The 24,693-nt window shown below is 46.9% G+C and overlaps 3 protein-coding genes across 4 annotated transcripts in view; 2 read left to right on the top strand and 1 right to left on the bottom strand.

The window, feature by feature from the left end:
• LOC105925304 (intracisternal A particle-promoted polypeptide) overlaps positions 1-3,076 on the top strand; it is a gene marked incomplete in the record, with an annotated part of 7,985 nt that extends 4,909 nt beyond the window's left edge. Inside the window, 3 exon segments of the mRNA XM_036137948.1 lie at positions 673-795; positions 917-1,137; positions 1,217-3,076. Coding sequence (XP_035993841.1) covers positions 673-795; positions 917-1,137; positions 1,217-1,441 — 569 coding nt within the window.
• A 441-nt stretch (positions 3,077-3,517) lies between these two features.
• LOC105925256 (transmembrane protein 69) lies at positions 3,518-5,662 on the bottom strand. Of its 2 annotated transcripts, XM_012860999.3 has the most exons (3): positions 5,367-5,662; positions 5,129-5,177; positions 3,519-4,285 (listed from the first exon to the last, which is right to left on the bottom strand). In XM_012860999.3, the coding sequence occupies exons 2-3, from the start codon at positions 5,165-5,167 to the stop codon at positions 3,569-3,571; spliced, it is 756 nt and encodes a 251-aa protein (XP_012716453.2). In that variant the 5' UTR covers positions 5,168-5,177; positions 5,367-5,662; the 3' UTR covers positions 3,519-3,568. The 2 variants fall into 2 exon arrangements, with proteins under 2 accessions (XP_021171269.2, XP_012716453.2); XM_021315594.2 differs by lacking the exon at positions 5,129-5,177 and having other exon boundaries at positions 3,518-4,285; positions 5,367-5,450.
• A 219-nt stretch (positions 5,663-5,881) lies between these two features.
• gpbp1l1 (GC-rich promoter binding protein 1-like 1) lies at positions 5,882-22,944 on the top strand. Its single transcript, XM_036137947.1, has 12 exons — positions 5,882-6,035; positions 11,064-12,334; positions 12,766-12,880; positions 17,562-17,691; positions 18,696-19,024; positions 19,785-19,860; positions 19,946-20,142; positions 20,899-21,042; positions 21,311-21,466; positions 21,934-22,058; positions 22,138-22,240; positions 22,322-22,944. Exons 3-12 carry the CDS (start codon positions 12,821-12,823, stop codon positions 22,490-22,492), a joined length of 1,491 nt encoding a protein of 496 aa, XP_035993840.1. The 5' UTR covers positions 5,882-6,035; positions 11,064-12,334; positions 12,766-12,820; the 3' UTR covers positions 22,493-22,944.
• The last annotated feature ends 1,749 nt before the right edge of the window (positions 22,945-24,693 follow it).

The raw sequence follows: 24,693 nt of genomic DNA, 5'->3' as shown, positions 1-24,693 counted from the left end.
TGTCGCTGCTCCTATCAGACGTCATCTCTTACGTCCCTGCTGATTTTACTGTTGCTGTTTATGCTCATCTGTTTTAAAACTGTCCAAGTCAGCTGCACATTTCTTTAAATCTGCGCCTGACATTTTAAATGACAGCCCAGTAATTTCTCTTTATGCTGTAAATTTAGATAGACCACAGAAACCAGTTGGTTGCGTTGGAGTTTATTCTGAACACTGATCCCCTGGGGAGACTCTTCACAGTAAAAGCAGGACTTTTTTTTTTTTTTAAACCAGGCATTATGCCCCGTCCACTTCACCATTACACATTACTTTATGCTGTTAATAATAATAATTGATACTTTATTGATCTCACAATGGAGAAATTCACTTCTGCATCTTAACCCATCCCCTGGGGGAGCAGTGTGCTGCCATGTGCGGCACCTGGGGAGCAATCTGGGGTTAAGGGTCATGCTCAGGGACCCAGAGTGCAGGCACTGGGGATCAAACCAGGTACTTGCATCCTTCTCAGAGCGCAAGCGCGCTGCTCTAACCCCTCGGCCACCACTCCCCCTTTAAATCCCAGCATAGTACGTTGGTGTCGGTTGGTGCGGACAATGAAACTGGACTAGGTGCCTTAGCGCGGCACAGGGAACGGAGCGATCTTTACTAGCTCAACATGCCGTTGGGTTGCAGGTGGCTGGATTGGATCGGAGATCGGGAAAACCATGGAGCGATACGATCCAGAGGAGAACAAGTGGGAGGTCATCGGCGGCATGGCAGTCCCCCGCTATTACTTTGGCTGCTCTGAGCTGCAGGGTCTGTTTATCTCTCCTTTTTTTCCTGACTCTTATGTTAAACATGACAAAACAGTAAATGTGTTGTTATTGTTGTTTTTTTGGTCTTATTCCACCTAAAAACTCATGTTGGCTCCTCTCAGGATTAATTTACGTGATCGGTGGGATCAGTGATGAGGGAATGGAGCTGCGCTCAGCAGAAGTGTATGACCCCATCTCCCGTCGCTGGAGCGCCCTGCCGGTGATGAGCCAGCGGCGGGCCTACGTGGGCGTGGCCTGCCTGAACAACTGCGTGTACGCCGTGGGAGGCTGGAACGAGGCGCTGGGCGCTCTGGAGACGGTGGAAAAATACTGTCCCGAGGAGGTGAGGCGGGATTTGGCGCCGAAGCACGCCGCCTGTGTCCTCCGGACGTGTCCTCACAGCCTGCGATGTGTCTCCGCAGGAGAAGTGGGTGGAGGTGGCCCCGATGTCCACCCCGCGCGCGGGCGTGTCGGTGTCGGCGGTCAACGGGCTGCTCTACGCCGTGGGCGGACGGGCCGCCAGCAGGGACTTCTCAGCCCCCGTCACCATGGATTCTGTGGAGATCTACGACCCGCACCTGGACACGTGGACCGAGGTGGGCAACATGATCACCAGCCGCTGCGACGGCGGGCTGGCCGTGCTCTGACCGCCGGGGCCCTCAAACCGCCAGAGTCGGCACACGGATCATCCCAAGACTGCGCACACGTTGCACCTTTAAAACTGGAGACTGAAAAGATGGCCGCCTCTCTAGCAGGCCGCCACCTTCCGGTCGATGTTATTTATACGTGTGTCCTTTTTTAGCAGCACAGCTAGTTCTGGGAAGTGCCAAAAACGCTTTTTCTATCACACGGCTTTCTTATCTTCAGCTGCGGAAAATAGTTTTACTTGAAACTGAGTGACGTCGAGCGTGTTTTTACCGGGAACCCCTCAGATCAGGAGAGGTTGTCACCATGAAGCGGCCCTTCTTTATTTTCTGGCCGTCAAGTCTTCAGGAGGTCTGGGCTTGACGTCGCCGTTTTGTGGTTTTGCGGTCAGCGCTTCTTTGACTCGCTCTTGAGCCTGGATGACAGCGGGAACCCCATGAAACCCTCGGTGGTTCTTGGTGTCAGATTCATTTATTACTGGAAACTCGAGGAGAGCAATCTCCGTTTTCACTGGATGGTCATTTGTACATATGCTGCTGGAAGTACCGGTACCTCCGAGTCCTTATTTATGTCGACCGCAGTCAGAAGTGGCTCCTATTACATTTCAACTCTCAACTTCCCCTTCAACTTTTTTCAACAGTCTGCCACATTCCAACCACAAACTTTAGTGGGTTTTATCTGAAGTGAAAGAAAAGCTGTTTTTTTTTTTTTTCTGCTTCAATTCTGCATGCGAGTATTTTAGGGTAAGTCCCTATGGGCTTCACAGATCTTAAAACTGAGATTTTTTGTCAGTTTCTCTTTACAGAACAGCTCAAGTTCAGTCACACGAGCATCCACGAATGGCGATTTTCAAATCTTGCCACATGTGACTTCAACTGGAATATATGCCTGGGCTTTGACTAGGCCGTTGTAGGACATGCAGTTGACATGTTCTGTTCCCGCTCTGGCTGTGTGCTTATGGGGGTCGTCCAGCGGGAAGGCCACCAGTTTTAACCAGCCTCCCTGTCCCTGCTGAAGAAAGGCATCCCCACAGCGTGATGGTGCCACCGTTGTGTTTCGTGGTGGGTATGCAGTGTCCAGAGTGATTATGTGCAGTGGTAGTTTTCTCTAATGTTCTCTAAACGTCTTTTTATAGAACACCTGGATTTATACCGAGATTAAATGACACACACAGGTGGCCTGTTCTCTGGTTAGGGGACGTCTGCAGGCAGTCGGTTGCCATTTACTCGGGGTATCAGAGTAAAGGAGGCTGAAAACAAATGCACACCGCACTTTTCAGATATTTGTAAAAGGACAACTAAAACATTTCAATGTATAGTTTTCCTTTCACTTCATCACTGTACTACTGTGGTTGCAACGGGACAAAATGTGAGAAGTTCAAGAGCTATTTGTACTTTTCCAAGCCACTTTTTAAAGACAGGTTTAAAGTGACGTTCCTGTAGAAACGTGCAACACAGACGCATCGCTCCATACGTATGTAGCTGCGTTAAAATGTTACGCCAGCGTAGAGAAGCGCTGCTTTTTGCTTCAATGGACCTTCAAAGGAATGTTCTCATCTTTGTTATAGGCAATAGGTTCTGTGTTTGAACTGTCCTCACAGCTGTATCTGTCTGAAAAATAAATTTGAATGAATGTGGTCTGAAGTGTCGGCTATTTTCTTTAACAAATTGAACGGAGCGGGACTTTCAGCCGCAGCTCTACAGCGTCCGTTACAGAACAGGAACGACGTTTCAGACGGCGCAGAATTTTTATTTACATTATATATATATATATATATATATATATATATATATATATATATATATATATATATATATATATATATATATATATATATATATATATATATATATATATATATAAAAATCCGCCTCTGAAATCGTATCGGCTGTGATTCCCTGCTCTGACGCTAACTCCGGTGCTGAGAGGACCGGGGAAGCTTGTGACAGGAGACGCAAGTTTAGAATTCTGGGTTTTCTTTATCTAAATATGGATTAATATGGATTAATGTGTTGCGTTTGTAAATAAAAATAATAAAGTGGGGCGTTGTGAATATTGAGACTTAATGAAGCTGCCTGAAAGTGCTTAGAAGTCTTTATTCATGTTAAATCCAAAACCCCTCCTATAGGTCACTTCTGCATCTCTCTGAGTTTTCTCTCCACGCAGATCTTTTTAAGTAGCAGCGTGGCAACGAGGGAGAAGGTGGCGACCAGAGTCAGGACCGTCCTCATGGCTCTGAACCAGGTGGGGTAGCCTGGCAGCACGCTCAGGTCGTAATGCAGTGACAGACCCAGTCCCATTAGAACCACCAGGGCTCCCTCTGTTATATTGTCCCTGCAGAGCAGCGCCAGCCAGGCCAGCAGCGACGGCACCACGCTGTTGCCCAAGTTCCTCCAGTCCGGCTCAGCGGGGCTACCAGCAGGGAGGGCGAATCCCCAGCGGGCGCCTCCCAGGAAGGACACGATGGAGGCGCCGTACACCATCTGGGCGTAGGCTACCTCGGGGTAGAAGGACTGGGTGGCAGCCATGAAGAGCGGGGCGGAGAGAAACGGGATGAGGCCGGAGAACCCGAGGTACAGAGCTGGCTTGGGTGCCTGAGTCAGGGCCCTCATGCTGAAGCCTTTGCCGTCGTCGCCTCCTTTCTCCGAGGCGTCCCTTGAGTCGCCGTGACAAAGACGCGGGGCCATCCAGGCCGCGGGCCCGACGCCGCCGCCACATCTGCTGCTGGATGACGGTCCGAGTAAGGTACGCACGGAGGAGGCTTGAGGAGGACGCAGCAGCAGCTGGGCTCCTGGTGTGCAGCTAGGCGGCCGGATGTTCTGCTGCACGCGTCTCCACGCTGGAAGCTGGGAGGAAAGCACAGGGAAGAGTTAACGCCACTCCTGATTCACCAATGGGCACGTCTGGTTTTTATACACGTACGCTCATGCAACCCCAGAACTTACAGCGTCCTCCGAGAGAACTGAAACTTTTCACGTTTTGTCACATCAAATGCAAAAAGCACTGGTTTTAAATACTTTTCTACGCGTACAACTCTGGAAAGTGTTGTGCCCGTTTGTATTCACCGCCTCTATTCAAATGTGACTAGCTAGACGCCAGCTACCTGATTAGATTCTCCCTGTAAATCTAGCTGCTCTATTAAGGCCTCTTTGAGATGTGAAACAACATCCCCAAGCTTTGAACGTCTCACAGTTCAGTCCGTCATCCAATAACTGGAAAAGACACGACATCTATGAGTCATGTGCTCCATCCAATGCAGCCTTTATGGAAGGGGGGGGTAGTTTAATGGAGCCAAATACAGGGCAGAGGTGGAGATCCACCTTTCAGCAGGACAACACTAAGCATACAGCCGGAGCTTCGATGGGATGGTTAGATCAAAACACCTTCATGAGGTAATCTCTGAAATGGTCTAGTCAAAGTCAAGACCCATGTCTAATTTAACAATCAGCAGGAAGACTTGACTTTTGTCCAAAGATGCACTTGATTGAGCTATTGTGCCATTAAGAACAAGTCAAAATGTCATTCTCTGGATGTGTAGCGCTGGTAGAGAGACACGTGCTGATGCTGGGCTCTAGATCTACATTTTTCTCACACTACTCTGGCTTTCATGACAAAATCCGTTAGAGTTCCCAGCTGATTGCCTAGATAAGGCACTGTAATTAAAAAGGAAACAAGCTCCATTATCTTACCCCAAATATTATCCGCCTCCCGGATGAATACCTCAGCATTTTTTTTAACCTGGAAATTAAAAGGCAGTTAGGATCAATAACCAAGCAATCCTCGCATCTAGGTTATTCGTTTTTGGTTCAGATACAGCCTAAAGAAACCCGTAGCTATTTGTTTTTCACCTAGCATTCAACATCTGATGCAATGGAACGCTATGCTAGTGCAATAACTTGTCAAATGAAGCGATGGCGTCACGGTTACCTGTTTATTATAACTCGGTATCTTCGGTGCCTCTAACTGGCTTATCCAGGCTAACCTAACAACGCCAAAAAAAAAAAAAAAAAAAAAAAAGATCTATATATATCTCGACTCAAAGGTTACAAAGTTAACGTGAACTAGCTAAACCAGAGGTCATTTTCTCCCCGCCGTTCCGTCGGCGCTCGATTAAACGCCTGCCCGTTTCTGACATCGACTGGTCTGACTGAAGGCGGACACGTCGAGTTGCATTCAAAGTTGCACATTTTGCCTCGCGCGTCTCAGCAGCGCCGTGCTTTTTGAATTAAAAGCCAACCTGGCGACACACTATTGCCGCAAAAAAAACACTTGGCGCATATACTGACGTGGTCGTTCTGATGCCTAAGCGCGGACGCGCTTTAAAAGTTACGCTACTCCGAGGGTTTCGCTGATACGCCGCTCAAAACTACCCGGAGTTGCAGAATGACGAGCGCTCTTGAATGCAACACGTTTGAGGCTGTTCGAATCCCTCAGTGCCCAGCGCCAGTCGTAAGCGCACCTAAAACCCAAACAAACGTAGGCAGCCCGATTTTCGGAGAAGTTTGCGGACACAGAGCGGAGTAGCGTCTGTCGTGTCAGCAGCGCTCCTTTGAATGCGAGTCCCTCTCTGCTCGAGACCGTCGTGCTCCTGAGAAGGTAGGCGCTATCGTCATAAAACACTGCAAGTTAGCTCGCTAGCACTTAGCAAGCTGATAAATGTGTGCTGCTTGCTGCTAAGGTAGCCATTTTGAAACTGTGTTGTTCCAGCCGAGCAAGGTCTGTTTACCTCTTTTGTATGCCAGTGACAGCTGTTTAAATCGGTCGTTTTGTGCCTTTTTGGCAACAGTCAACGCCTTTTAATACGACCGAGCCAGCCAGCCACACGCACTCGTGCTAAACGCCTCACTGTTTTCACGGGCGACTAAACGCGCTAGTTAATGTCAGCTACCTGCTAACGACTGCTATGCTAACGCCAGCCTGAGTTTTGGAGACAGTTTGCTAGCTGCGGAGGTGGGATACAGACGACGGCGCTGCTGTCTGGTGACTATTGTTGACCGATAGAGGAACACGGCGGAGCAGGTAGCCGCCCCCTCCCTGAAACGTGTCAAAGCACTTTAGCTCGTTTAATTTAGCCCCGTTAGCTCGGGCGAAACGTGCGCGGAACTGTTGAATCGGGCTGCTTGCAGCTCCCGGAGGCACGTTGGGTTTGTTTACGACGGGGTGGCGTTAGCCGAACCGTGTCGCCAACTTCTCCGTGGCAGCGTGGGATGTGCGCACACGTAGTTTGTGCGATGGTAAAGTGAGGGTCTGTGTTGCGGAGTGTTTTGTCCGGGTCGCCCCGCGGACAACTCATTGATGATGAGCTCTTACGTAATAGCCGAGTAGATACGTTAACCAGCCCCGGCTCTCCGTGGTGCGCAGGAAGCCCACAGTGGTCAGGGCATCTAGATAATTCAATAAAAAGAGGGCGGCTGAAGCCCCAACTCCAAAAGGAGAAGAAAAAAAGGCCAATTCCAGATTGCGCAGTCGGTATCTTTTTTTTTTTTCTTCATTCAAACTCCTCAGATGATAGCAGACGGCTGTAAAAAATCAGTTTCTTTAGGCGCCTTTTAAGTTAAAGTCTGCCATAAATGGCAAATAGCTGGGCTGTTTGCTGCAGCCAGGGGTTTAAATGCAACAGAAGTTGGTTTTAGTCGAGCATCTTCAATTTTGAGAGTTGCATTTATTCTCTATAGGATTCTGTATTAGTAGTTACCTGTTTGGAGCTGATGATTTAACTCAGTGGTTATGACAGATGATTTGACTTTACACTTCTGGTTAAGAAGTTTTCATCCGCTCCTCTTTCACGTGGTAATTCTGGGTTTGTAGTAATTTATATACTGTTTTGTTTTTGTTTTTTTAACAAGAACTTGTGGCTCACATTTTGAGTCTCTTGTGCCCTCGTCCACACGGGGCTATAAATAAAACGTACGTACTGTCTGATGTTGGGGTAAGTGTCCCCGAGCATGTTGCTCTTTATTCGCACAAATGTTTTCACCCGTAAGTGGCCGTCGAATGGGTTCTTGGCCTCTCTGGTTTGGTTTTCCGGCACCAACCCGACCTAAGTGCATACATTTCCAACAGAGACGATTCCAGATGTTTATTGTATTCTTCCCAGTCCAAAACCAGTCTGATGTGTGTTTGGGGAGCATTGACCTGCTGGACCAACAAGCTGTGTCCGAGCTTCCACCCTGTAGCTGTTGATCTGAGTTGAAGTTTAAAAAATTGGATGTTGTTTTCCCTGGCTAATTGTGTAAACCATTGCTTCGCACCGGTACCACTGGTGGCAAACAAGCCCCGCGGCATAATGCTGCCACCACCGTGCTTAGAAATGGTGCAATACCTTAAGTTTGGTAAGAGATTCCTTTATTGTCTCACATTAGGGGGACTCGGGGGTGATCTGATCTAAACTTGGTTCTAAAACAGCAGAGGATGAGCTTATCAGAAAGGCCGACATAGAAATAAATACCAGAGTAACTATGGCACAGTTATTGATAACACAGCTTAGTTAAGTTTGACGGCCTCACGTTGACTTTTTGTTAGCTGTTTCTATTCGTGGCCAAATGGTTGAATTTTGTCTGGTTTGACCAGAAGAGATCAGGCCCTGTGTTAAGATTCAGTCAAACTTTTTAGGTGTCAGTGTTGGAGCTGACGGTGCTTTCTCAGTCCACATTCTTTCTGTCCTTGGCAGTGTAAACCTGACCGCACCGTGGACAGTATTACGATCTCCCAACAGTTTACAACAGACTCGAACTTTGGTGGTTTCTGGCTTTGTCCTGGGAGCTCCTTCCCCTTTTTCCTTTCCATCTGAGGTTCTTCTCAGAACTTGGTGATCGAGCTGTTTAGAAACAGCTTCGATAGACGTCCCCAGTTCATCTTAGCTTGCCTCAGATCTTCACTGAGTTAATTGGAGCTTTGTAATTAAGCTAAATATCAGTCAATCCAATACTGCCACTCAAAAATCCTCTTTATGCCTGCAAAGAGAAATGACCGGCTACACTCAGTCAGGGTCTGGGTCTGCTGAAGATTGAAGATAGACTCGGCCCAGTTATCTAAAGGTGTGTGTGTGTGTGTGTGTGTGTGTGTGTGTGTGTGTGTGTGTGTGTGTGTGTGTGTGTGTGTGTGTGTGTGTGAGAGAGAGAGAGACTCTGAGTGTGTCTGTCTGATTGTTGAAAAATCAGCAATACATTAAAGGTGCTATCAATTGTTGTTTTGTGAAATCGTTGAAGTTCCACATTAAATGCTCTCTGCTCGCTGCAAAAAGAGCGTTTACCCTCTTATGACCATGATTTTAAATGGGCCGTCTTGTAGTATTTTAGTTAGATGGTAGAATTGTCATTGCTTCTGCGCCTTTTGCCTTTCAGTGTCTGGAGGCTATTCAGCGTCACCCAAATTACACAGATTTTTCTAGTTTATGTCTGAATTAGAGCTAAAAAACAACACGAGCAAACAGTTTCAAATGGACAATTTAAACTTTGAGCTATATTCCAGTAATCCAAAAATCAAGTGTCAACCCTGGTCGTTTGTCTGTTTTTGTCATTACGGTTCAGGTGTTTTTTTGTCTGCAGTGGTAAGCCCTGCAGCAGCTCCTCTCCAGCTGCACAGTCTCACACTGGCCACCACGCACAGCCATCAGCCCGTGGCTCTCTGGGCCTTCTCCTGTCCCCGGCTTGCTGATACAGGGCATGCCTTTCAGACGGGCTCCTCTGTGGCATGCTGTCTACTGAGATTCCAAGGAGAAATGCAGCAAATTCCTCCTGTAATTGCTGCCATGTTTTGGACCTTTTCTGCAGGCTGGCACACAGCTGCTTGTGGAGGATCAAGCTATCGATACAGCAATGTCTAGAAAAGCCTGGGTGACTGTGGTTGGCCACCATTAGGGATCCTCTGTGGCATCTGGTCACATGTGTCCACTCCTCCCATGAATTTGTTGTTCTCTGGAAACTAGAACTTGTCTGAGACCCTTGGTAGCTCCAGCACCGCCACATCCAGCAACAAGCCCAGCTGCTGTTGCAAAGCCTCTCCAGGTACATTTATATTTGTTTCAGCTGTTGCCTAAAAGAAGCAAAAGTCCATCAACAAATGAGGAAAAGGTTGGCCTGGGATGGAGAGGTGGCTGAACCCCAGCAGCTCTTTGGGGCTTGAACTTGAGGGGTGGAGGCACGATGTCGGGGTCCAGCTCTGTTTGCAGAACGCCACGGTGAGCCGCTTCAGACAGCAGATCACCAGTCTGTCTGGAGTTCAGTGGCTTAAAGTTAAGAATGAAGGAAAATCACAAGATAGAAATTCATACATTACAACTAATATGAAAGTTTAAAAAAGATCAAATCTGAAAATAAACCATAAAAGCTAAATATATTTAATTCCCTGTAATGACGAATAATGCTGCACTAAAGCTGACTGTTGTGTTCAGCGACATAAATGTCTAGTGGACATGTGTAAGCAAAGCTGTGGTGACATGTAGCGGAGCATCGTCTTTGCTTTTAGAAGCATTGCTGCATTCACCGATTTGCAAACAACCCGTCGCCCCTCATGGTCGCTGTCTTCAGAAATTAGCCTTCTGGGAGATTCTGGTTGACTTCCTTGACGTGATTTTCATAATTTCATCAAACATCGCAGACCGCCTTCTGTTGCGCTATTCATAATTGTGCCGTAACGTCCTGAGCACCGTGCGATACACCGTTTGACTTATATTTATTTTAACCAGACCGAGCATTCAGGTGCTACAGTGTCATGTGACGGTGAATATCGTCTGATTGGTCGATCTCGTAGTATGGTACAGAAGTCCCAGGGACTATCGTACCGTATCATATATGCACTGAAAGTGCAACTTTTTCTGGTATATTTTAGGAATTCTAGTCCTGAGAAAACGTGACAAATGCTGTCTGTGACGACAGGATGGCCATTAGAGGGTTGAATAGCCCACAGAACGCCCAGCAGGTCCTCACAGCCTGCGTGTCTGTGAGGCTTGTCAGGGTATTTCTGACTGCAGCTTCATACGCCGAGGTTAAAGATATCAAAGTAACGATGGTAAAATGTTGCCCCCAGAATAAACGGCTCTACACAGAACATCGTGCTTGATACGGCTGGGTTTCCTGAAATGATCAGGATCAAACGGAGAGTTTATTTTAAAGAAATCAGCAAAGTTCTTCTGGGTTTGTTTTTAAAGCTGCACCAGTGAGTCAGCAGGAGATGGGAATTAGCCCACGTTCTCCTGATCAGATCTGATCAGTGGGCCACAGCTCAAATCATTGAAATTCATGACTTTTTTTTTTTGCTTTATTCATTAAATGCAGCCAAAATAAAGCCTCCCACTGTTTTGGGCTTATAACTGGACCAACCGACGTACGTTGATTCACTTTTCCCAGTTTGTGAGATCAGACAAAGACTAGGGCCGTACGCTATAATCCATAAAGGAGGGACGGTTTTATTTCTTCACTGTCTGTTGGGTTCAAAGCTACGGGCTGCATCAAAGAACCCGCAGCTCCTTTTTCCTCTGTTATGGGTTATAGTGGCGGGGGGGAGGGGGGGATCTGCCAAAACCAAATCAGAATTGGTGCGGTGGGTCTCAGCAAACTGAAAGTTGTGTCTATTCTGAAGCTGTGATGATCAAATGAATTAAGATGGCTTTGTTTTGTTTTTCAGATCCAGTCTGTTCCTGTGAGCAGTCGGGTTGACCTGGGGAAACTTTCACTGCAGCATCGTGCCGGGGAGATATCTGAAGAAAGACCCAGCCGACAAACTTTTGGATACATGCTGTTTTCCCTTCATCTAGACAGAAGCTGACCCCGCCGCCGTCAGGCTTTGTTTTTGGACGATTGTAGCTGTTGCTAAATGACGCCCACCAAGGCCCTTTGACCTTGCATGTCTATGAAATCAGATAGGAATCCTCTAACTCCCCCGGTCAGAAAAGTGCCGCTAATCAAATGGCCATCTTCCAAATGTGATTCCACGAACTACAGAGCGACACCTGGCATTACGATGCGGCCCTCAGCAGCATCTCCAACTCACTAACCAGAACTGAAAATCACAGCGATGTAACTCTGAGCTTCACCTCTTTCCCTGTCATGTGACTCTGAACGTTGCTAAATCTTTTCTTCAAACTAAGACGCTCTCTTTCACCAGTTTAATGAGGTGAGCAGTGGCTTTCAGCGACCTCCATTGCCAATCAAAGACTGTCTCTGAATCCATTTTTTTTTTCTTCGTTGCATGCCTGAGTAGATTTTAAAATGATTCGGTGAAGGGCTGGTGCAGTCTGCAGCGTTCTGGCACACAGCGTGGCAGGACACCCCGCCCCACCCCCCCCGTCTGGCGTCAAAGTGGGACTGCTACACAGCCGCAGGTCCATGTCTGAGGGCACACCGCGTCCACAGACTCTGTCCTCTCGCTGAAGACGCGACGGACTAGCTTCGCATCACCTTTGGGACAAATCACTTCTCGCGTCGAGTCGCCTTGCCAATCGCTTTTAAGCCCAATCAGGTTTTGAGTGTTTTTCGTGACAGTAGGAGCGAGTGCTTCCAAAAACTTCGAAGAAACCAGCTTGTCGAGGACAGCTTTCATCGCCGAGTGCCGAGGAAGGGATCGGACTCGCCTCCGCCTCGTCCTAGACCGGCCCGCGTCTGCGACGGAGATCCCGTTCACCGCCTGGCCAGTTTTCCTGGATCAGCGCTCCTGATCATTCCAGCAGCTCCCTCTGACTCCTCTCCAGCCGTTCCATCCTGGACGAAGGGAGCTCCGCCTGGAGAAAGGGGCCGCACTGTCCTGGTCGAGGTGGAGTGGGGGGTTCCTTGGCGCCGCTTCCCGTCTGCCAGTGCACGGTGTCCGTGAGCAGCGCCACCAGGCCTGAAGGAAGCCAGCCCAGACAGACAGGCAGAGAGAGAGAGGAGGCAGAGGACTTCAGAGCAACAGACTCTGGGGTAATTTTTCCCGTTTCACCTCCGCGACGCATCTAACTCACACATGCACAATGAACCTTAAGTCGTTTGGCAGCTTTTGTCAGAGAGAGGTGTTTTCTTTCTTGTCCATTTACAGTGAGCATCGCTCATCTATGTAAAAACATTTCAAATGTATTACACAAGCGTCTTTGCTTAAAACTAAAGGAACCAAATTAGCCGACGTGTTTTCAACCAAGCTGTCAGATAGTCGTCTCCCTCACAGGCACATCTGCAGCATGCTGCGCTTTGTTGTTTTCTACTAAAAATAAGTCTCTGCCTTCCCTCTCTCTGACCTTTTTATGCAGATAGCGTATTGATCTACGGCAAAGTTACTTAAAGGCACTGGAATAGAACGCCAAGCTGTGGTTTCCTGTGGTTCGGATCTGAATTTAATCCTGCAAATTGTTCATTAGATCCTGGCCATGAGGTTTGATGCCTCCATCCACTGACCGGAAACACTGGACCTAAATGGCGCAGCATGACTTTGTCCCTGCCTGGCTTAACTTCTCCACGCCCCAGCCTGCCAAGGTACAGAAGTGTGTGTGTGTGTGTGTGTGTGTATTTGTGTGTGTGTGTGAGGACTGGACACATTGTGTAGGTGTGTCAGAAGCTGTCCAAATGTCCAACGTGTTTTCCAACACTTTGGCCTGAATATGTCTGCGGATCAGTGTCAGTGTCTGTATTCAGCGTAAAATGCCCTGCGGGACAATGACGGCAGTCAGCGCGCGGTTCAGCAGAGGGTCAACAAGATTTTTAGTGCTTTAATAAGGAAAACGTCCACAAGCATCAAATGCTCCACACCAAGGACCGATCAGAGGAAGGACGATCATGACGGGCTTGCCTATTAGTTGGAGCGTAGGTTTCCCCGTTTTTTGCCGGGCTCTGCAGACCCTCCACCGTTGCTTTTATCATTTTGGTTGAGATGCCATAAAACCGGTCAATGTTTTGGGTAACAGCATTAAGAGACGTTAGTTTCTGCTGTTTTCTTGCTGCGTGTCCATAGAATGAACAGAACGGCTGATGGTGAAGATGTTTGTTTTTTTCGTAACTGAGCTGCAAACATTTATGCATCTTGTTACATATGTACAGATATTTATTCTCAGATGCTTTCCTTGAGCCCGGCACACGATGCACATTTTCCAAAATTCCTGGAAATACGAGTCAGACCTCGTCACGCCGCACGGTGGAAGATGCTGTGCCGCAGGACTTGTTGCTGCAGCAGAATCTCGTCAGAGGAATCAGACAGACACAGCAGTCCAAGGCACGGGTCTTAATGCACTTAGTGGAGTCGGGCCGTGGAAAGAGGGAGAGGAGGAGGGCGATGAAGGACAAACATCAGGCGCCGCTCCCAGCAGCAGCAGCAGGCCACAATGTTCCTAAAGGTTGTCTGACTCCGCTTAATAGTTTAAAGCGGTTCAAGTTCACCATCAGAGGTTCTTTCAGGGTGGAAGATTCTGGCCAAGATGGTGGTGGGTGTGAGTCCAGGCCGGTAAGATGCACCAATCAGAGATCATGTGGCGTTTCTGCCATCACAGGTCGTGTAAAGCTCTGACCTCCTTGTGGGTTTTTAGCCAGTTCCATCATAAAGTGATAGACTTTTTTTGATTGGATCTATTTAAAAAGTCTTCACAGTGAAACAGTGTTAACTGTCCAGTAATGATCCTCCAGGGAGTCAGGCAGCGCTGTAAAATAAACCCAACTAAAACCGTTAGCTCATCTCATTCAGTACCTTTATTGCTATTATTTCAAAACAGGCCAAATTCCTGCAGGTCATATTTTTAGCTGTCTTTATTTCATGTTGGGAGCATAACTCAAAACTGCTGCTGTCTTTTTTCTTTATGTAGTGCCACTAATGGCCTTTATTCAAAATAGGCTTAAGAAGGGGGGACACACCCTCCTAATACCTTCTCCTGTCTGTTATCTGCTGACGTCTCACTCCTCTAAAAGTAGCAGCTTGGACAGCTAGCCGACATGTCTGTTGAATATTCAACTTCCCATTTAGTGGCGTCTTACATCTTTTGTGCTTCCTCTGTCTTTTGTGATTAGCTTAATGGTATAATGGCTAACTTTGAGTCTTCCTTCAGCAGGAGCTCTCTGTGTCCCTCTGCTCCAGGCAGCCAGAGAAATATCCTGCTAGTCCGCCGCTTTCTGACTTCTCATTAACATGACTGTAGCCCGTTAAGCCAAGATGGTTTTAAGTAGTGGCAGTGTTGAACCCGGACGTTTTTTAAACCTATGTAATCTGATACTGGTGACCAATCATGATTATGTAACGTCTAAAGGTGGATTTTGTAAAAGATGGTTGACGGTTGGAAGCCCACGGGCCGGCTGTGTTGGAGCGGGGGACTCTGCAGCCTTGCAGTGTTTTTGTTTTCATGGTCCTGCCGACCCAAACGTGCATTTGGAGTCCAAACAAATGAAAAGTGTGTGTTTTTGGAAATCAACCCTAGTGAGATAATTCCTGTTTTGTGAATTGCAGGGTTTCTGATATCAGCAGCGGGAGGGTTTGTTGTTGTTTTTTAAGAGACGGTGTAGTTACAATTTAACTTGTGCAGCTTCCTCTTCAAGCCGTGCTCCAGTCGCTGCTGCTACACTGGTTTAGGTGGTAGTAAAAACATGGTGGCGTCTTCTTGGTGTAGCAGGTTTGAGTTATGGGATCTCTAAAGTTCTGCAAATAGACACTTCTACTGATTTCTATCTTGAATAGAGAATAAACAGCATACAGGCTTAAAATAGCCAAGCAATGTTGGCGTGTGCAACCATGAACGCCAACAGAGCCATGAAGACTGGCGCTCCCGTACCTGGAAGTAACGCCGCTACACCGCAGCGTTAGTTTGGGAACAGCAAACATAAACTCTGATTCCAAGTTTTAATCACAGTATTTAAATTGTATTTAATATTGGCTCTGGTCCCATGACTGCATCTTCAGCCCACCCTTATTGTGAAAGTTTTTTCTTGCTTTTCAATTCTTTGATTTCGTTTGCGCGGCCTTGGACGAGTGGTTCTGTCAAAGTGGACAGATGGCGCTCAGGGCCTTCAGTGTCCAAAGAATGTGCCACATGTGCAAAATGACAGCACTCGATCTGGACCATCAAACGACGGTGTGTTCGTATCTGTGTGAATGCATTTTTATGAAACCGTGTTTCTCTCTTTTATCCTCAAAGTGAACAGAATATTTTAAATTTGATTCAAACCACAACTGTTTTGACTTTTCTGCCGTCTGGGGGCCCTTATTTTTTTAACTCTGCGCGTAAAGTTGCCAAAAAAAGAAATGGTGTTAAACTGAACTTTTCGTTCATGCCTATGAATGTCAGATGTCTGTGTGGCAAATATTAGATCTATGCTGTAAGAAAGAGCATGTGCACCTTCAGCACTACACACAGGACTATCTCTTGTGTCAGTCCTTTGCTGCGCAGATGAAAGGTTGCCAGCGGGATCCGGCCTGACTCTGCATCCCTGAGCAGAAGTGTTTGGGCTCTTATTGTTGTGAACAGGTGACTGTTCTGCTCCAGGAGCATCGAAAGTTACGGAAATGTAATTTTTTGCGCTTATCTTTGTTTGAGACGACGGTACGGATGCTAGCTTTGGCCCAGAAGAGAGTACTGCGCTGCATGAGGACTGAGGTTAGCTGGCCTTTTGTTGTTGTCGTCGCCACAGTTGACTTTCCCTCTGAAAATGCCTGTTTGTGCGTTTAGGCCTCGAACTTCCCGGCACAGCACGGTACACGGTATTGGAGGTTTTATGGGAGTATTCATACCTCTTGAACTTTAGTAACCTTTGCAGTGTTACAACCATAAACCTTAGTGTATGCTACCAGGATTTTGTGACCAACACAAAGTAGTTTTAAAACTGTAAGGTGGAAGAAGAAGGGTTGTAATTCAGCATTTTATTTTCACTAATGTAAACCAGAACCGTGTTGCCTGCATTCATTGCTCCGGTACGTCTAAATAAAGGCAACAGGGAAGAACGGGCTCGGCTCAGGTGTGTAACTATTTGGTGAAGCTGCACAACGTATTGAATTGCAACATGAACGTTTGCTATGTTGCCTTTAAATGGACGGTGTGGACCCAATGTTTGGTTGGAGATCATATTTTGAGGGCCATGCATTCACTCTGAGGGTCTCTAAGTGCCCTGCATGCACATCATATGTAGTTTGTAGAGGCTGAGATGCTAAGCCTCATAAAATGTGGTAATGAGAAGAAAAACAGTCTTCATAGTCGTCAATATCAATCAAATATTCAGCAGTCGACCCTAAACATACAGCTGGAGTCGACATGGAGGGGTTTATATCCGGGTTCGCTCAAAGTCCAGACACAAATCCAATTGGAGACATGTGGAGAGGCTGGTAAATGGCTGCTTACAGAGCCTCTCCAGCTAGTTTGTCTAACTTTGAGCTGTTCTGCAGAAGTTTCAGTCAGGTAGGAGAAGACCTGGAGAAACATGCAGCAAAAGCTGCTTCTGCCCTGAGGGATGAAATCTAATACAGATTTTTATTGGTGAGGAATGTAGGAAACCAGCTGTCGATTCTTCCACTTTACAATTCAGCACTGCTGTGTTGGTCCATCAGGTAAAATCCCTATAAAAACACTGCAGTTTGTGGTTTTAATGAAGCAAAATATAAAAAGGTTCAGAGGATAACATGACTAGCCCTAAGCCCTGTAATTTAGGGCAGTAGAACCAGTTGTCCACCTGAAGTGTTGTGATCAGGGACGTAGGAAGTTGCTCGTCGTCACCAGACCTGGCCATGTTCCGGTTGTTCCCTAACGCGTTGATACTGCAGTCTGTTCCCTGGCAGAAGGTGGGTTTTGTCGTGGAAACAACCAGACGATGTCTCACTGCTGCTGCCAGGGATGGCCCGAAGAACGTAATCTAATTTGACCTTTGAACTTCAGAAAAGGACATGTATCATTTGGCTGGAGTCCTCACTTTTAATGACTCAGCATGTTGAGAAAGATGGTGACTTTCCCTTATTTCCTGCTCTAAATGAGGTCCCTGGAGTTATTCTTTAACTTAGTCTAGTTGTTTACAGACGGATTATAAACTTAACAGTCCCGACTTGTGGTCAGAAATAAAGCCGAGACCAGCAGATGTTCTGTAAATCGTTGAGCCCTCTGTGTTCTCCTGAAGAATAGGGATGTGTGTAATGTTCCCCCCCCTGGTTGCATTGGGTTTCCTGCTTGCCTGATGTCACCTTTCTGCCCTCCTTCAGTCCCCTGCTGCCAACCTTGACAAGCAAGGTGAGCCTCACCACCACAGAGACGCCAGACCTGCTGTGAGCCGCCGCCGCCACAACTCCTCTGATGGTTTCTTCAACAACGGCTCCCTGCGCGCTCCAGCAGGTAAGCCCTTACTGCCGAGGGAACCTTGTTTCAAACCCTTAGTAGAGAACCGGGCAAAACAGGAACACCAGTGGCATAATGACCTGACAGAACGTGGCTTATTGCAACGTTCTGACGAGAACCTGGAGTTGAGTGGAGCGCTCCTAGAAGTTCTGCAAAAAGAGGGAATCCAGCTCCCATAAATGCAAGCAACCAAGTAGAATCACTGGCCTTCACTCTTGTATTGCCGGCTGATTTAGAGAAATAAACAATTTAAGTGTCACTTCCTTGTTTGGCTAAACAGAAGCCAGGAGAACACGTAGTGCAAGTGTTAATGACCTTCTTTCTGTCATGCTGAGTTGCTTATCCTCAGTGAACCAACGTGTGCTTCCATTTCCCCGTCAATTAATATAGGATTAAGATAGATTTTACCAAATTAAGGGCCATTCTAAACTAAAATAGACTGGATACTGGTCCATGCAAGTATTCAACAGCAGCACTGTACAGTTTCTGTCTCATTTTGCATGATAATTTTTTTTAGTGATCAACAGGGTAGGTTGTTAGGAGTTCCTAGTTTTTTTTTTTTTCTGCTCTAATTGTAAACTTCTGTCTGGGTTATTAGCCTCTGACAGCTTTGCAACTAAACAGAGAAGTAAAAGCTTGTTTCGTTGCTTCACTATTTGTTGGTCAACCGAGCATGTGGCCTTTTTCTGTCCATCTACCTCATAGGGAAGGTTCCACCTCCTATGGAACCAGAAGCTGGTTAATTTATAGAAAAGAGTTCCAGTTTCTTTAATGAATAAAGAATAATTTAGGCGATGGGTTGAGATGGCCTTGTTGGAGGCAGTGGCGTCTTCTAGGTTATAACCTGGTTATAACCTAGTAGTTATAACCTGGTTATAACTACTAGGTTATATATAACCTGGTGGTGGCAGAGTCCTCTCTGTGACTTCACGTTTAACTTATGATAGTTTTTGTCAGCGTTCCAATCTTTCCAAAAACTTTTCTCCTCCCCCATCCTGTAGGCGACGGATGGCAGCAGCCCTCGCTGCTACTGAGACATGACTCAGTGGACTCGGGGGTGGCCAAGGGGGGGCACGGCGGACTGGCAGGGGGCTCTTGTTGGAAGGAAACGGCCAACTGGCACGGAGCTCCCCGCGGTGCCCCGGACAGCCACCACCACCAGGGACGCCACCCCAAACGAGGAGGAGGCGACAGGGACAGGCAGGGGGGGCACAGGCAGCGCAACGGTAACTTCCATCCCCGCAAGGGGGCTTCGTACCAGGACAAGTTTCCCACCGAGGAACGCAAGGACGGCAAGGACGACAAGCTGAATTTTGTAGAAGAGGACTTTGTGAGTACACGCCGCTGGATTTCTACAAAGCTTTTATTGTAGTAGTAGTAATAATAATAATAATAATGCAGCACTGACCTGTTTAGGTTTGGTATGTTGGGCATCCTTCTTTTCTTTAATACTTTGTGCTGATTAGTGGTGGGTATTGCCAAAGAAGTCGCGATTTGATTCGAATCACGATTTACATGCCACGATCCAATTCTATCACGATGCATCACGATACTTGAATTATTGCAATGTATCGCGATGCATTGCGATATTTTCACTGAACACTGTTAGAAAACAATACAGCCGTTACCAGTGGCTGACTGGCTGTGTATGATCTGGATAGTGTCTTCAATTGATACATAACTGAAAGCAACTGAATTCATACGTAGCTGTATTTATTGAAATGACTTTTGGAGGTATTTCCTTGAAAACGATTACTGTTACTGGACACAAATATTACTATTACTGGAGTGGACACACAGACAAAAAGTGCCTAGGATATATAAAACTTAAAATAACAAAATAAGGATAATCAGTGACGTTTACATGGCCTCAGTGGTCCTTTAAACCAATGAAGTTGTATTCCACTTGTTTTTGGCTGATGTTTGCAAACCATTCATGCGATTTTATTTATAATTTTTTTTAAATTAATAATCGATACTTGGCGTCAAGAATCGATGCAGTAGATCGCGAAAATTAGAATCGCGATGCATCGTCATGACGATTGTTTTGCACACCCCTAGTGCTGATTGTAAAATGTTTTGGTCTGCAGCCCTCCCTCAACCCTGAAACAACTGGAAAGCCTGGCAGTCAGATGCGAGCAGTGGCTCCCCATGCGGGGGTGTGGGGTAGGAGCATCTACTCCTCATGGTTAAATGTGTCGATTGTCTTCACCTGTGAACCTGTCCTCTCTAATTGTTCGGCGTGTTTTAGAAAACCCTCCTGTTAGCAAGCAGATGGTGTCCAAAATGCTGGTCATCAAGAAGGTTTCCAAGGAAGACACTGGCACAGCGTTCTCTGCAGGCTTTGCCACTGCTGGCACCTTGCCCGCCAACGGCAGCAAAGCCCCCCTCACAGGCTCCAGCGTCTACAAGAACCTGGTCCCCAAGCCCGCCGTGGCCCACACCAAGGTACGGATGACACCAGAGACGTTTGAGCCACCTCCAGAGGTGTACGTCCTGCTTATTTAATGTTTCTGGTTGGCAGTATAGCTCTGGCTGGGAATGGCAGCTTAGGGGACTGTCTGTACGTTCTGCGGGTTCTCGCTGGGTGTTCCGGCTTCCTCTCACAGTGCAAAACCATCATCCGGGGTGGCGAATAGCGCGTCTCCACCTGGCAATCTGCTGGGCCTGGCAGTTGTCAGGAGACGGTGCTGGTCTGGCTGTGTTGTGTAAAGAGTAAAGTTTAGAGCGGCTTCTGGTGTGGGGTTGTTTGTAGGAGCTGGTTCTGAATGCTTCAGCTGACATAGATGACAGTGTTTGATAGGGAAGACCTAGACTGGCCTGCAGAGTCCTGACCTCAATATAGTGTATTTCAATGCTTCACACACGACTGCCTAACAGATCTAAGCCTCTGGATTAAAGGTTCAGGGAACAGGTTTTAGCTTTGATGGCCACCAGGGGCAGCAGAGCTTCATCATGACATCAATTTAGTTGATCTGCTATTGGGAATAAAATGGGGTTCTAATGATAAAAGAGCAAAAAATATAAGGCCATAATTTTTTTTTTTTTAAATATGTATGGAGAGATCTGAAGCTGCAAAAAATATTTGATGTGGTGAAAGTGGTAAAAAGAATGATAATTTTTATGAGTTTTTGAAGCGGCGCTGGTGGTTAAAGAGCCTAAACTCATTTGGACTCTTTCTGTAAACAAACTGATCTTTTCCAGAACCCCCAGTGGAAGTCCGGTGGGAGAGAGATCACAAAGTCGGGCCTTCACATGCCAGGCCGGGATTCAGTCTTCACCAGCCCCGTCTCTGCAGCCAAACCCAGCCCCCCAGTCAGCGCACCACAGCACAACACCCAGAAAGAGGTGAGAACGCCTCACGGGGCCCCATAAAGGGCTCCCCCTGAAAGAAGGCTTTTAAAATGGAGTAGATTCTGGGATCTCTGTTGTTCTTGTTAGATGGTATTTATCAATATACATTTCAATCTGGCTAATGATATTTGCTGAGCCGCAAAACTGAAAATGGCGCATTGTGAATATAGTCACTGTTAAATGACCTGTCCCAGTGCTGAAGGTTATACGTGCCATAAATGTTGGATTAAAAACCAACTTTTCTCTGTTGTCGTGCGTGCAGCAACCTTCCAGCACGACTCCCCCCATAGATATTGCTCCATCAAGACTGAAGCTGATGCGCCGCGGTCCGGACCGAAAGAGTGAGTTTCTGCGAACCCTGAAGGACGAGGGCACCGGAGAGCTGACGACGAGCAGCAGCCCAGGAACATCAGGAGAGGTGGGCCGCCGTTCACAAAGCCTGCCTCATAAACGCCACCGGTGCCACTGAACCTTTCTGTGGACAACGTTTCATTTCAAATGAAAGGATTTAATCGTTTCATCACTGGTCCCAGAGAGGAGGCCGCTAAAGAGCGCCGATGCATATTTGAAGTAGCTCACATCCAATCATGTTGCAAATACAACCTTTGCATTTCGATAAGCTAAGATTTCAGTTTGTAGATGTTCAAAGCTGGGTGAGATCTTCCTCCACAGGACTTGCAGCTGTAGCTGCTGCAAAAAGGGGATTGACTCACATACACAACCATGTGTAGGTGTTTAAAATGACCCCTGCTCTGTGTTGGTCCCGCACATAAAAGCCTAATAAAACAGCAACATTTGTGGTTGCAAGAAACGAATCAAGTATTAATGTTCGGAGGTGTGAATGAATTTTAACGTTGACCCAATATGGCTTGTTGTGTTCCTCAGGGAGACAGCAGCACCCCAGAGCCCAAAGCCTACAGCGAGGAAGCGTGCCACGAGAACGGCCTTACCTACTCCCTCAGCGATTCAGACACGGAGCACCTGTCCAGCTCCCTGGAGGCAGAGCACAGGTAAGAGGGCCGCGGGCCGCACCTGCGCCGCGCACATCTGCTGCCTGAACAGACTAAGCAGAGCGTTGGTGTCCTGCAGGCTGCTGAAGGCCATGGGCTGGCAGGAATACCCCGAGAACGACGACAACTTCCTGCCTCTGACCGAAGACGAGCTGAGGGAGTTCCAGACTAAAACCGAACAGGTGAGGACTCGACGACACGAAAACCAAACACCGACGCCAGCTTTCCCCCCCCCCGTGACTCATCCCCTGTGTTTCTACCAGCTGAAGAAGAACGGCATGCAAAGGAACGGGGTTCTCCCCAAGACACGGGGCGTGACCCTCCACTTCACCCCCTGGAGGAGTGTGGCGGAGGCGCGCGTGGAGGAGGGTTCCGAGTCCGAAACCAGTAGCAGCAGCCAGACCTCGGACGACGACGACTGCATCAGATCCTAACACGGCTTTACGGAACAAAGCATACAAGAAAACAGCCGACACCACATCCCAGCAAGCCACCCCCCCCCCCTCTTCCTGTCTCATCTTTCCTTTTAGAGCACCATTTTGTTCTCAATTTTCTTTGTTTTTGTTTTGTTTTTTTTCGTCATTCTTGCACAAGGGAAAAACCAATCATATCCCAGTGAAGGGGGAGATTCCTGCTCTGCCAGACGTTGTTTTCCCTGCGTTTCCTCCTTCACTGCAGTCCTTGACCTCCTTCCTCCCCTCACCCTCTTCCTTTTTCTTCCTCGCTTTGTTGAACTGAAGTGTTCATCAAGAAAAAGAAGGGCAATGAATGCACACTTGATTCTGCTTTAAACAGACTAACTCATTTCATTGATGATGCTGATGACACATTAATAATGATATTAATAAAAATTGGTTCCTGACAAGCTGATATGTTTCACTATGAACCCGACTCCTGTGGTGCTTCATCTGGTCCCTCCTTCACGTGGTCTAGACCAGCAGTAGCTGAAACTGTGTCTGAAAACGTATTTTGGGCCGGAGTGGGTCAGCGGTCACCATGGTGACGGCTGGCCAAGTGGTGCCGTCAGTAAGGAAGGTGGGAAAAGGTGCCTGTATTTACTCTTTCAGATACGACTTGTTGGTCATCCACGTGGATCAGAGGCCTTTGGCCGTCTCTGCAGCAAATAAGGTGCCACAGATGGGGGAAGAGTAAAGTTTTAAGTCAGGAAAGCCATAAAATTGCTGTGATGAAACCATGTATATATGCATACCTTGGGAATTGAACTGATTAGAGTGTACGCTTTATTTTGCATATAAAGTAACATTCAGTTAAATTCAAAAACTTCATAAAATGAAAACAAAATCATCACCAGTGAGACCATAAGCAAATGGACCAGTTACTGCTAGAAATATGAAATCTGTATAATGTGTTTGTTTAATGAGATTCAGCAACTCTTCAGGTTTATCTCACTTGTTTTGTAGTTTCTCTGTAGGCCTGAATTTGACTCGTGCGTTTCCGTTACATAACGTCAGATTTAAGGGTTGTCAGAAATCTGCAGCGCAGGGTGAAGCTCCTCTGCTCCCCACCATAGAGTCCTCCCCGTTGACCCCATGAAAGGTTCAGGAGCTATCAGGTGTTTGTGGATGCAGCAGGACCTTTTGGCTCAGCGTGAAGAACACTGAGCACTTCATGAGATGTTTTCACTCCTATATTGCTTCTTCTGGTCTTGACCCATAGATCTCAGGATGCTGGAGCTTCATGTTGTAGATTGACCTGCAGGAAGCCGACTGAAACAATGTGGCGTCAACATGCTTTCATACATTTTCCAGGATGAGGTTTTTTCTAGATTATATTAGGACTTGTTTAGCACTTCAGGAGCAAACTTTTTTTCTGCTAGATTTTTGGAGGTTACACAAGTTGTGTTTTAGGTGATTCAGAAACACTTGGATTTAAAGGGTCCAGATTGGACTGCACACCTCAGTGCATCAGGTGAGCTGAGCAAGTCATGGTTTTACTCAGTAAAACTAGAGTGTACACGCCTAGAACGTTACTCATAAGCTTCAGTCTCTCATGGATCAACACCAAGTAGTGTGTAATTAGACAGTTTGAGGGGATGATAGCTGATTTGATCTAAAATGTCTGTGCACGAGTATTCAGTCCCTTCTACTCCCTGCCTCTAAAAATCCAGTGTAACCCACTGCCTTAATCTGAATCCTCCCAGAGACGTAGTGGAGCAGCTCAAATCGTCTGGCAATACTGAAGCCAAAAACAAATTCCTAATACAAGTTTATGGCAGTAAAACTAATAGAATCTTTTCCAGAGATCTGCATCTGCAGGTTGGTTTCTGTCAACTCAGAAATGTGGTCTTCAAAAAAAAAAAAAAAAAAAAAATTTTAATTCTAGATGTGCTTCCATTTTATTCATTTTTGCCCAACCTTTCCAGTGTATTTTGTACTTAAGTTGAATTTACTGACACAAAGCACAGATGACAGCATTCTTTAAAATAGGCACCTTACCAAACCACATTTCCCCCCATTTAAAGCTAAAATATTGTGATCAGGCTGGACTGACTTGTTGGACTCTGTTCACCTAACCGTGTCTCTAGTTACAGACCATCTGTAGTTTAGCCAAGATTAGAGTCCATCTTTACTGAAAGCAGTCAGCATTTTCTAGGATTTGGGAAAATGTAAAAAGG

The sequence above is a fragment of the Fundulus heteroclitus genome, chromosome 6 (assembly GCF_011125445.2).
Source record: "Fundulus heteroclitus isolate FHET01 chromosome 6, MU-UCD_Fhet_4.1, whole genome shotgun sequence".
In the NCBI taxonomy this organism is placed as follows: domain Eukaryota; kingdom Metazoa; phylum Chordata; class Actinopteri; order Cyprinodontiformes; family Fundulidae; genus Fundulus; species Fundulus heteroclitus.
This window is presented reverse-complemented; position numbering and strand designations above follow the sequence as displayed.